Source organism: Microtus oregoni, unplaced genomic scaffold, assembly GCF_018167655.1.
Source record: "Microtus oregoni isolate MIOR12 unplaced genomic scaffold, Mior012 000029F_ref0000214, whole genome shotgun sequence".
Classification (NCBI taxonomy): Eukaryota; Metazoa; Chordata; class Mammalia; order Rodentia; family Cricetidae; genus Microtus; species Microtus oregoni.
Window position 1 is genome coordinate 15,362,290 of NW_024543088.1, and position 12,254 is coordinate 15,374,543.

The 12,254-nt window shown below is 50.0% G+C and overlaps 1 protein-coding gene across 8 annotated transcripts in view; it reads left to right on the forward strand.

The window, feature by feature from the left end:
• The window catches only part of Pnpla6 (patatin like phospholipase domain containing 6), a 28,639-nt gene extending 18,485 nt beyond the window's left edge, over positions 1 to 10,154 (forward strand). For 6 of the 8 annotated variants that reach the window (XM_041677661.1, XM_041677662.1, XM_041677663.1 and 3 more), the window contains 14 exons: positions 79 to 219; positions 401 to 464; positions 989 to 1,157; positions 1,279 to 1,461; positions 2,017 to 2,135; positions 2,356 to 2,512; positions 2,833 to 2,949; positions 3,036 to 3,105; positions 3,551 to 3,667; positions 7,163 to 7,464; positions 8,148 to 8,264; positions 8,455 to 8,551; positions 8,676 to 8,785; positions 9,846 to 10,154. In XM_041677661.1, coding sequence (XP_041533595.1) covers positions 79 to 219; positions 401 to 464; positions 989 to 1,157; positions 1,279 to 1,461; positions 2,017 to 2,135; positions 2,356 to 2,512; positions 2,833 to 2,949; positions 3,036 to 3,105; positions 3,551 to 3,667; positions 7,163 to 7,464; positions 8,148 to 8,264; positions 8,455 to 8,551; positions 8,676 to 8,785; positions 9,846 to 9,920 — 1,838 coding nt within the window. In that variant the 3' untranslated portion in view covers positions 9,921 to 10,154. Of the gene's footprint in view, positions 1 to 78; positions 220 to 400; positions 465 to 988; positions 1,158 to 1,278; positions 1,462 to 2,016; positions 2,136 to 2,355; positions 2,513 to 2,832; positions 2,950 to 3,035; positions 3,106 to 3,348; positions 3,466 to 3,550; positions 3,668 to 7,162; positions 7,465 to 8,147; positions 8,265 to 8,454; positions 8,552 to 8,675; positions 8,786 to 9,845 lie in introns of all 8 variants that reach the window. The other 2 variants (XM_041677666.1, XM_041677665.1) reach the window with 1 other exon arrangement.
• The last annotated feature ends 2,100 nt before the right edge of the window (positions 10,155 to 12,254 follow it).

Genomic DNA, 12,254 nt, shown 5'->3' on the forward strand with positions numbered 1-12,254 from the left:
AGGGATAGAATGGGGGAAGAAGACATCTACTGCTTCAAACAGAGTTGCTCAGCCAGTCTGCTATTGGTGTTTCAACAGGCTCTGGGCTCAGTGTTCCACAACACTCAGAACTGACCAACCCAGCCAGCAATCTGTCCACTGTAGCCATCCTCCCCGTGTGTGCTGAGGTGCCCATGATGGCCTTTACTCTGGAACTGCAGCATGCTTTGCAGGCTATTGGTGAGTGGGAAGTCTGTCCAGTATATGCACCCGTCAGTGATGTACCCTGGTTGGTGAGTGGGTGGTAAGAGGGATGGAAGAAGATCCTGAGCCACAGCAATGGGTGACAAGTATCTGTTCTAGGAGAGGCCTCCCAAATGTTGAACTGGGTTCCTGATTTCCATTCCTCAACTACCACTAGGTCCCACGCTCCTCCTTAACAGCGACATCATTCGGGCACGCCTGGGGGCTTCAGCACTGGATAGGTGTGTCGGGTCTGGGGAGTGAGGCTGGAAGGGTGGAAGGCATATATTGGAGATCCTTCCTGATTGGGTTGGAATGCTGGGCTTATGAACGAGGTGTCCCATCTGTGGCATCAGTAGGGAGACAATGTGGGCAAATCCTCTTTGTAGCAGGGGTGTCCAACTAGAAACCCCGGGGCCATATGCAGCCCTCATAGCTATAGTGGGGCTCAAAGCATACTTAATTATGAGTGGTTTATTATTATTATTATTTGTAACTTGATTACATGGTTCTTAGCATTTTTGTAGATGATGTCACATAGCAAAGTAATGCAAAACAAATATGTAAAAATAAACATACGGATGCCCTTGCAACATCTGAGTCCTGATTTTGACACCCCCACCCCCATTTTGACATGAATCTTAATTGCCGGGACGTTGGATTGTCTAACTCTTCCCAGCAGTAGGATTACACTATCTGTTTATTGGGAGAGGCTGTGGGTCCCCAGACCAGGTCCAAGATGACACTCACACTCATCTCATCCCAGCATTCAGGAATTCCGGCTGTCAGGGTGGCTGGCCCAGCAGGAAGATGCCCACCGCATTGTGCTCTACCAAACTGACACATCACTGACTCCCTGGACTGTGCGTTGTCTGCGCCAGGCCGACTGCATCCTCATTGTGGGCCTGGGGGACCAGGAACCCACCGTTGGTCAGGTCTGGCATCTATGTATAGTAATACGCACCCCCCATCCTTCCCTCCGGATCCGTCCCTTTAAGTCCATGTACACTCTCACAGTGTTGTTCCACGACCTCCTCTTGTCTCTGTCTTCCACAGCTGGAGCAGATGCTGGAGAACACTGCCGTGCGTGCCTTGAAGCAGTTGGTTTTGTTGCACCGCGAGGAAGGCCCGGGTCCCACGCGCACAGTGGAGTGGCTCAACATGCGCAGCTGGTGCTCGGGGCACCTGCACCTGCGCTGCCCTCGCCGCCTTTTCTCGCGCCGAAGCCCAGCTAAACTGGTGAGGGCTGGAACCTGAAAAGGGGGTGGGGCTTGGGAGTGGTGTGAATAAGAGCCTTAGGAAGTACACCTTCTTCTTGCAGGTATAGTTTGGGGGCTACTTTCCTTTCCAGCGGGGCTAGAACTTGAGGGTAACTGCTCTCTATCTGGGGTTGGGGTTTGGGCATGGCTTGGAAAAGGGCCCTCAATGGTATGCCCTCTGCTGCTTCGGGTTGAGGTTTGGGGACACAGCCCTTCACCTGTGGGCTAGCTTGATGTCATGCCCTCTTCTGCTTATGGGTGAAGTTTGGGGCCAGGTCTCATCTGACTAAGGTTGAAGGGGTACAGCGTGCTTCATAACTGACCAGGGCTCTGGCAGGGTAAGGGCGTGGGCAGGGCCTTGAGAGGGCTCTAGGAGGCACACCCTCCTCTGTCTAGAAGCAGGACTTAGGGAGCTAAGACAGAGTCTGGACCAAGCGGGGATAGATAGCAAAGATCAGCATGTGCCTGAGTGATCCCCTAGACCTGGTCACTGTTACCCAAGTCTAATGCATCTTTATTCTCTCTTGGATCCCAGCATGAGCTGTATGAGAAGGTTTTCTCCAGGCGTGCAGACCGCCACAGCGACTTCTCCCGCTTAGCACGGGTGCTAACAGGAAACACTATTGCCCTGGTGCTGGGTGGGGGCGGAGCCAGGTAAGGACAGGGTCATGTTCAAAAGCACAGCTTCCTTACTGAGGAATCCTAAGGGGCGGGGCCAGGATTCCCAGTGGGTGGAGCTTATTACCTGGGAGAGACCCCATAGCCTGGTAGCTGGTCATAGTTTTCTTTGCCAGGACGGGAAGTGGGAGCAGAATTCCTCGGGACAGGTCCTAGCAGATCCCCAGTCTGTCACTGGGTTCCCTCCATTCTGCAGAGGCTGCTCACATATTGGGGTGCTGAAGGCATTAGAGGAGGCAGGGGTACCAGTCGACCTTGTGGGTGGCACATCTATCGGCTCATTCATCGGAGCCCTGTATGCGGAGGAGCGCAGTGCCAGCCGTACTAAACAACGAGCCCGGGAGTGGGCCAAGGTGTGTTTTATGGGTATAAGGAGATGGGGTTTCGGTACCCCAAGGGCAGGGAGACCTGTGATGATGGATGCCATAGCCTGATCTGGTAGTGTGGGCAGGTTTCCGTGCTCTGGAGATTCTGGCTAGATCCTTTCAGAAACATCACTGGGACCTCGGATGACCCTTCCGTGACTTCTTAGCCAATGACTCTAATCCCATACTCTACCTAGAGCCATCATGGTACCAAGTAACACTCATAATCCCTGTGTGTACCTGACTGTTCCTGGAGCAGTAATGTCTCTGTGATTCTAAGCAAATCGTTCTGACCATTTGATCCATAGAGCATGACATCTGTGCTGGAGCCCGTATTGGACCTCACATATCCTGTGACTTCCATGTTTACTGGCTCGGCCTTTAATCGAAGTATCCACCGTGTTTTCCAGGATAAGCAGATTGAGGTATGTCCATTCCCCACACCTGGCCCTGCGTGTCTCTTCCCATGGGTTTTCTACCCACTTCTACCTCAGTTTTTGCCCCTTCCTAGGACCTGTGGCTGCCTTACTTCAATGTGACCACAGACATCACTGCCTCAGCCATGCGTGTCCACAAAGATGGTGGGTGCCATCCTGCCTGGCCCTGCTACAACCATGCTGGCCAGCTGTGTGTGGGTGGGCTGTAGGGGAGGGGCAGCTGAGCATCTGAGACGTTGTTAACACAAGTGACCGTCCACCTGGGTCTGTCCACGACCACTAACCATCACCCACTAATGTCCCGAAGGCCCCAGGTATGTCCATTTCCAGGGGTGGGGAGCTGGGAGATTTGTCGGGCACCTCACCCCTTCCCGCCATCCCCCACAGGCTGCGTGTGGCGTTACGTCCGGGCCAGTGCCTCCTACTGTCCCTACCTGCCCCCGCTGTGCGACCCCAAGGACGGTCACCTGCTGGTGGACGGGTGTTACGTTAACAACGTTCCAGGTCAGCGAGCCCACGGGCTGGCCGGGCCTCCAAGTGTGTCTGAGCGTGTCTGTGCGTGTCTGTGTCTGTGTATCCCACCGGGCAGGCTCCCTGTGGCGATATGTGCGTGCCAGCATGACGCTCTCAGGCTACCTGCCCCCGCTGTGCGACCCGAAGGATGGGCACCTGCTCATGGACGGTGGCTACATCAACAACCTGCCAGGCAAGTGGCTGCCCACTCACTCTGCATGGGTGTTTGTCACCAGGCACATGCCCACGCTGACTCCTGCACATGCAGGCTTGAAGGGGCTGAAACCTGTGGATGGACAAGCTCAGGAGGACACACAGCCTGCACAGAGATGCAGACTGACACACATGCATGCGTATACTCATACAAACAGATAGGTGAGTGTATGTGGGCAGGAACATGAACATTTAAAAAGTACACACATCAGGCATGTTAGAACACACCTGTGATCCCAGCACCTGGAAGGCTGAGGCAGGATGATAGAAGTTCAAGCCCAGGGCTGGAGAGATGGCTCAGCAGTTAAGAACACTGCCTGCTGTTCCAGAGGTCCTGAGTTCAATTCCCAGCAACCACATGGTGGCTCACAACCATCTGTAGTAAGATCTGGTGCCCTCTTCTGACCTGCAGAACACTGTATACATAATGAATAAATAAATCTTTAAAAAAAAAAGAAGAAGAAGAAGTTCAAGCCCACCTAGCAACAAAGACACACTAAGAAGGCAGAGGCAGGTGAATCTCTGAGTTTGAGGCCAGCCTAATCTACAAAGCAGGTTCCAGGAAAACCAGGGCTACACAGAAAAACCCTGTCTGGAAAAACAAACAAACAAACAAAATAAAACAAAAAAAGAAAGAAAAAAGAAATTCAAGGCTATCCTTAGCTATATAGTGAATTTGAGGCCAACCTGGGCTACATGAGACCCTCTCTCAGCATATGCACACATTGTTAAAGGTGGGCTATAGCTCGGTTGGTAGAGAACTTGCCCAGTGTGAGGAGAGCTCTACATTCTACCCCCTGCTTACACAAACCAGGCGTGATGCTGCACACCCGTCTTTCCAGGACTCAGGAGCATCAGGAATCAGAGGCCATTTTCACCTACAAAGCAAGTTCCAGACAAGCCTGTGTGTAAACAGATAGACAAATGAAGTGCCTCTCCATCCTCAGGTATTACAGTGGACACAGAAAGGTGTGCCCATGAGGAACAAGGACTGGTGCACAGTTCCACGTGCAAATATGTATAGGATGCATTTCTACATATGCACACCAGCTCCCCCCACACGCCTGTTCTCTCAGGTGCTTACATAGGTAGAACACATGCACATATATGAATAAACATATGCCTGAGATGTAATTTATCCACCCTGACCCGTATATTCATTCACACCTGTCTTGCACACTCTATGGAATATGTGTGTATAGACATGCAGATAGAGTAAGGTGTCTATGTGACCAAACAAGAATTTTTCATATCCACCAACTTAATTTTTTTCTTCTTTTAGACAGGCCTCAAACTTGATAGGTAGTCAAGGATGATCTTGAACTTCTGATCTTCCTGCCTCCACCTCTGGGCTGCTGGAATGCAAAATGTGCTCTACCATGCCCAAGTTACATGGTGCTAGGGATGGAACCCAGGGCTTCCTTTGTGCTGTGCAGACACGGTACTAGGCAGGCTACATCCCAGCATGCCCACTGACTTTACAAGGGCAGATGGGAAGTGAATGAGTGTGCTGCTGTGAAAAAACAGCCCACTCTCTGGTCGGGTGGTGGTTGTACACCCCTTCAATCCCAGCACTCGGAAGGCTGAGTAGATCTCTGAGTTCGAGGGCAGCCTGGTCTACAGAGTGAGTTCCCAGGACAGCCATGGCTATACAGAGAAATCCTGTCTCGAAAAACATAAACAAAAAAGAATGAATGAATGAAATAAAAAAAAATCACTCTCAAAATGTACACTCCAGTCTCATAGACCAGGAGCTGGCCAGCTACAGCACACAAATTGCTTCTGGGCCCACACTTGGCTTTATAAATAAAGGATTTTTTTATAACTACATATTATTTATTTGTGTGTGAGCATGCACACACATACCACAGTACATGTGGTGGTCAGAGGACAAACTTATAGAAGTTAGTTTTCTCATTCCATCAGGTGGGTCCTGGGAGTTGGACTCTGCTCATCATGGTTTAATAAATGTCCCTACCTGCTGAGCCAGTTTATTAGGCCTGCTTGTTGTTGTTGTTAAACCTAAACTGGCCTTCAACTTACCGCATAACTGAGGATGATCTTGAACTTATAGTCTTCCTACATCCACTTTCTAAGTGCTAGGGTTATAGGTAGGAGCCTGGCTTAAAATAAGCTTTTATTGGAAGAGCCATGCCCCTTGATCTACCTCTTCTCTGCAGTTTCTGTCGTAGTACAAGGGTAAAACTCAGGGCAGGACTGAAATCATTTTCTCATGGTCCTGTGCTGTAATTGTGCTAGACACATAAACACTGGCACAACCCTCACGTGGAGCACGTGTTAACAATGGCCAGTGCTGTAAGTGTGCTAGACGCATAAACACTGGTACAACCCTCATGTGGAGCACGTGTTAACAGACCTACAGGAGACCAGCACACTTGGATGTGCAGACACATATGGGCTGGAAAAATGATTGTTGATAATACAAACATAATTACGTGAGCTTCGTCCCAGTATCGATACAAAAAAGATGGGTGCAGTGGTGGGCATCCATAACCCCAGCACTGAGGGGTGTAAGCAGACAGGAGGCTTTGCTAGGGCTTGCTCACTGGCCAATCTAGTGAAATGAGTGAGTTCCAGGTTCAATGGGAGACCTTGACTCAAGAAGGTACAGGTCTGGATAGATGGCTTGGCAGTTAGTGTGCACTGCTCCTGCAGAGGACCTGAATTCTGTTCCCAGCACCCACATCCTCACAACTGTAAGTCCATCTCCAGGGACTTCCATACCTCCCTGGCCTCTGGGGGCACTGTACACAAATACACATAAACACACACAGGTGCACACATACACACATAAATCTTTTTTAACTTTTTGTTTGTTTGGTTTTTTTTGAGACAGGGTTTCTCTGTGTAACAGCCCTGGCTGACCTGGAACTCGCTCTGTAGTCCAGCCTGGCCTTAAACTCAGAGATCCACCTGTCTCTGCCTTCCAAGTGCTGGGATTAAAGACATGTGCCCCCACTAATGTGCCCGGCCTAATCCTTTTTATTTTTAAGGTGCCAAGAGGAAGACACTCAGTGTTGACCTCCAGCCTGCACACAGCACACACACAGATGGACATTTGCTGACATGTATTCAGATAGTCCTAGCCAGAGATGCAGGCAGTAGACAGACATACTGCTTCCAACAAGTACTCAGGCTAGAGGGGCAGGTGACATGCATACCCAGAAACAAACTTTGAATAGATAGCTAGTCAGGAATTTCCTTGGGCTGAGATTGCCTACTAGACAGTCTCTGGAGTACACAGACATGCAGATAGACAGCCACAGACATAACTGCCATCCTCACCGAACCATCTTCTCCCCCTGGCTTCATTTGCATAAATGTCCATGTCATTTGCATGACACCATGCCATTTGCATGCACCCTCCCACGCCCCACCCTAGTATTATATTGTGGTATCTGTGGGACTGGGTTGGACATCCCTGCCCTGGGCTGCTGACCTCTTGGCTCCACAGCGGACATCGCCCGCAGCATGGGGGCCAAAACAGTCATTGCCATCGACGTGGGAAGCCAGGATGAGACAGATCTCAGCACCTATGGGGACAGCCTGTCTGGCTGGTGGTTGCTGTGGAAACGGCTAAACCCCTGGGCAGACAAGGTGAAGGTTCCAGACATGGCTGAGATCCAGTCCCGCCTGGCATATGTCTCGTGTGTGCGGCAGCTGGAAGTTGTCAAGTCCAGCTCCTATTGCGAGTACCTGCGCCCGTCCATCGACTGCTTCAAGACCATGGACTTTGGAAAGTTTGACCAGATCTATGTGAGTAGGTGGGCTGTGGGAAGCTGATCGGCGATTGAACGGGAATGTCTGCAGTAGATGCAATGTGGATATGGCTGTGTGTATTCTATGTTAGCTACATTCCCTGAAGCACTGTGGAGTGGTTTCTAATGCCAGAGTGGAGAATGAAAGCAATGATCGGTTAGTAATGTCTGCCATGGGTCTGGAGAGAGATGTAGCAGTATGTTGTGTACCACTGACCCTGCAAAACCTGTCTTAGCTCACGTCACTTGAAATTGATCAGTAGTTGCTCCCAAAGGCCCCATGTTAAAATGTCTGATACCCTTCTGTGATCGCTGGAAGGGTGTACCGTAATGGACTAATGTCTACCGTGGACATGGGACACGACACTATTCACAAATAGACTCCATATTTGCAGACCTTGAAAATAATTTTGCACGTTGCCGTCTGGTGTGAGTTGATACTTGAAATGCCGCATGGGGCTGAGTGGGAAAGACTGTGAAGAGGTTGACTGGTAATGTCTGATAGGGATACCAACTGGAAATCTCTGGGCAGGCATGCTACCTGTCTCTCCGTGATAGAATTAATCCACATGTCTGCTCTCCCAGAACTCAAGCACTTAAGGCATGTAGAAGGAAGCTGTGTGTAGATGCAGGGGCAGGGAATGGTATCAGATATAGTCCCAGCCTCCTTGTGTCTTACAGGATGTGGGTTACCAATATGGGAAGGCTGTGTTTGGAGGCTGGACCCGAGGTGAAGTCATTGAGAAAATGCTCACAGACCGGCGGTCTACAGACCTTAATGAAAGTCGCCGTGCAGATGTAAGCTTTCGATGCTTTTGCTGAGGCCAATCTTATTCAGAGATTCCAGAACCCCTAGCCCCTCTATTCTGGAAACCTCAGATGATCCAGTACATCCGAGTCTCAGGGACTACCTCCGGGTTCCCCTCTGAGTTCTTAAAACTCAGCAGATCACCCCTACTTCCAAAGCCTCACCCACCCTACCCCACAGATACTCGCCTTCCCAAGCTCTGGCTTCACTGACTTGGCCGAAATCGTGTCCCGGATTGAGCCTCCAACAAGCTACGTCTCTGATGGCTGTGCTGATGGTGAGGGCTGAAGGAGCTCTTGAGAGTTGAGGGTGCTGGGCCTGGAGATGGGAATCATGCGTGACTGGAAATACCAGCCCAGAGTCCGTGTCTCCTTACTTGTACCCTGCGTTTCCCACCCCAGGGGAGGAATCAGATTGCTTGACCGAGTATGAGGAAGATGCGGGACCTGACTGCTCAAGGGATGAAGGGGGCTCCCCAGAGGGTGCCAGCCCTAGCACCGCCTCAGAGGTGGTAAGAATGGACAGTCCCCAGCAGGTCTCATGTGCCACTGCTTGGAGAGTACTGATGGAAGTCTTGGAGGGTTGTAGTAAGGAGGTCGCTTGTTGGTCCCTGGCCCCTTAGCCCCAAAATAATCACACAGAAACTATATTAATTAAATCACTGCTTGGCTTATTAGCTCTAGCTTCTTATTGGCTAACTCTTACATATTAATTTAACCCTTTTCCATTCATCTGTGTATCACCACGTGGCTGTGGCTTATCGGGTAAAGTTTCAGCATGTCTGTCTCCGTAGGAGGCTACATGGCTTCTCTCTGACTCCACCCTTCTTCCTCCCAGCATTCTGTTTAGTTTTCCCCACCTAGCTCTGTTCCCTTATAGCTCTGCTATAGGCCCAAAGCAGTTCCTTTATTAACCAATGGCATTCACAGCATACAGAGGGGAGTCCCACATCAGAGGGTGGTGTTGGGTGGCTTGAGAGCACAAGTTTGAAGACTCGTGCCTTGGAACTGATAGACTAAACCCACATTGGCTTCAGGTCTGTTGCTATGACAGAATACTCTCCAAAGTGTTTACTTATCGCACAATTCAAGGTTACATTCAGTCTTTGCAGGGGAGACAAGGAGGCAGGAGCTTGGCAGAGCTGATGAAGTTATGATGACATCAGGTCCGCAGTCAGAAGACAGCAATAGGCGTATGCATGCTTGCACTCGGCTCACTCTCCCACTGTGTAGCCCTGACTAGGGAATGGTGCCACCTACAGTAGACACCTCTTCCCACGACAACTTGGTTTAGATACTTCCTTATTGAGACTCTCCATTCCCAGGGTATTCCAGATTGTGTCAACTCGACAAATAAAATTAACCATCAGAGTGTTAGTGTCCCTGGGACAGGCAGTGTGTCATGATGCACAAACCAGTTGTCTCCGAGGTGACATTTATCAAGCAAGACCCAGGATGAAACTGGTTTTGAGTGGTGAGGGTTGGGCAGTTTTATTTGTGACTGTCATGTAGATGCCACAAAGTAGGTGGCATTCACCCTGTCTGGATATCACGTGTTGCCTGTCTCTACAGGAGGAGGAGAAGTCCATGCTCCGGCAGCGACGCTTCCTGCCTCAGGAGACCCCCAGCTCGGTAGCAGATGCCTGAGGACCTTGACAGGGGATCCCTGTTTCTGGACCAGGATGAGGGTGGGCCTGAGGGGGAGCTCACACCCCTATTCCTGCTGCTATACTGTGACACTCCCTGGGCCCTTCCCCCTTGGCTCCAAGGCCCACACACTGGACTGACTTGCCATCCCGGAAGGGAGGGCAGAACTGCACTGATGACCTTTGACCAACTATTGTACCTAACCCCTAATAAACTATTACCCCTTTGGAAGCAGCCGGGGCCTTTATTTGGGTTTCAGGGGCTCTTCACCACATTGTTCAGCATGCAGGGTGGAATCTGAAAGTGCCTGTAACTTCTCCCACTGCAGTGGCAACTCGCATGTGGGTCCACCGCATGCTGGCACCAGACAAGACAGTCCCTTCTTGCCTGGCTTGTAGATGCTCCCAGAATGACTCAGGTATCCCTTAGTTTCCCTATTGAATTCCCACAGCCACTAAAGAAGGGGCACAAAATGGCCAGCTCTTGCGGAGGAGCTGAGTTGGACTCCTAGCACCCATCCCAAGTGGCTCACAGCTGGCTCTAGCTCCAGCTCCTGGGGATCTGGTGGCCTTTTCTGACCTACTGTTTCTGCATTCTTGCGTACATACAGCCTCTCATACACACACTTATACAAAGTAAAAAAAAATAAAAAGTTCCTATGGCCTATTCACCTCGGTTAGTCCTACTGTGTGCAGGAGCTCTGTGTGACAGTATACACTACAAACTGAGCCCTACAGGATAGATCACCACCTCTGCTCAAGACGTGGGCATAGACAGGGCTTTCTGGAAATCTCAGCCCAGCTTGGTGGTGGAAGACTGTCATCCCAAGATACTCAGTAGGCCGATTCAGGAGGTCACAAGTTCAAGAGCAGCCTGGACTTCAGAGGGAGTTCAAGGTCAGACTAGGCAACTTACTGAAACCTTATATTGCCATAAAAAGTAAAAAGGGTAGGTCCACAGAACAGTACAGAGCCTGCCTAGAACCACCTTGCCCCCAGTGAGGGTCCGAGGGCATTGCCCTTTGATGAGCATATGCAAGGCCCTGAGTTCTATCCCCAGCAGTAAAAAAAAATTATTTTTTTAATGTGACTTCTAAGCATTGTTCCTACTGTGTGCTCAGAAATGATTTCCCAAAATGAACCTGTCCCCCTGGACCTTGAGATTTGTCTCAGATTCTTGCTTACTGTTCCAGCTTAGGCCATTGAACCAGACTGACTTGGGGGCAAGAAGAGTCCGCAACCTAACCTCTAACAGGTAACGGAAAGTGACTGTAGATCTTAGAGGTCTTAGTTGTTGTTCCGGTTGCTGTTGTAATGAGATACCTGAGGGAGGGAGGGAGGGAGGGAGGGAGGGAGAATGGGGGGGGCGATTTACATTTCAGAGAGTATAGTCCATCATGGTATAGGAAGCACGGTGGCTGACCGGTCACATTGTATCTACAGACAAGAAGCAGAAAAGGGGCAGGCAGGAAATAGGATTGAGATACAAAATCTCAAGGTCCACTCCTGGGGCTCGCATCCTCCTAAAGCTTCCACAGTCTTGCTAAACAGCTCCACCCACTGGAGATCAAGTAATTCAAATGGGCATGGGGGACATTTCACACTGAAATCACAATAGTGACTTGGCTATGGCACCTGCATCATTGGATATTACTTGTATGGGGCCACAGCCTGGGCCTAGATCCCAGGACCTTAGCATAGGCTGGACCAGGTGGGAGAGTGGAAACTCTGAGAAGCTTCTTTAGGGCCTGGTGAAAGAGACCTTGGAAAATAAACAGTGTATCAAATGAACCAGTGTGCATGTGTGTGTGTGTGTGTCTGTCTGTCTATGTGCGCATGGCACTTGTGCACATGCAGAGGCCAGAGGAGGGCATTCGGTGTCCTACTTTATTCCTCTCTACCTCATTCCCTTGAGACAGAGTCTGTCCTGGAACCTGGAGCTAGGCTGGTGACCGTTCTCTGGTCCCCGCCTTCCATAGCACTAGGGTTACAAGTGTTCTATTGCCCATTCCCCACTTCCATGATTTCTGGGGATTTGGATTCAAGTCATAGGCTAACGCAGCAATGCTCCTAACCTGCTGAGCCATCATCTCTCCAGCCCGAAAATGAACCATCTTAATCATTTCTTTAAAAAATTTATTACATTTTTTTGTGGTACACTTGCATAATGGAGTACTATACAGTGGTAAAAAAAATGGTATCTTGAAATTTGTGGGCAAATGATGGATCTAGAAAACATCATATTGAGTGAGGTAACCCAGACCCAGAAAGATAAATATAATATTTACTCACTCATAAGTGGCGTTTAGTCATAAAGCAAAGAAAACCCAGCCTA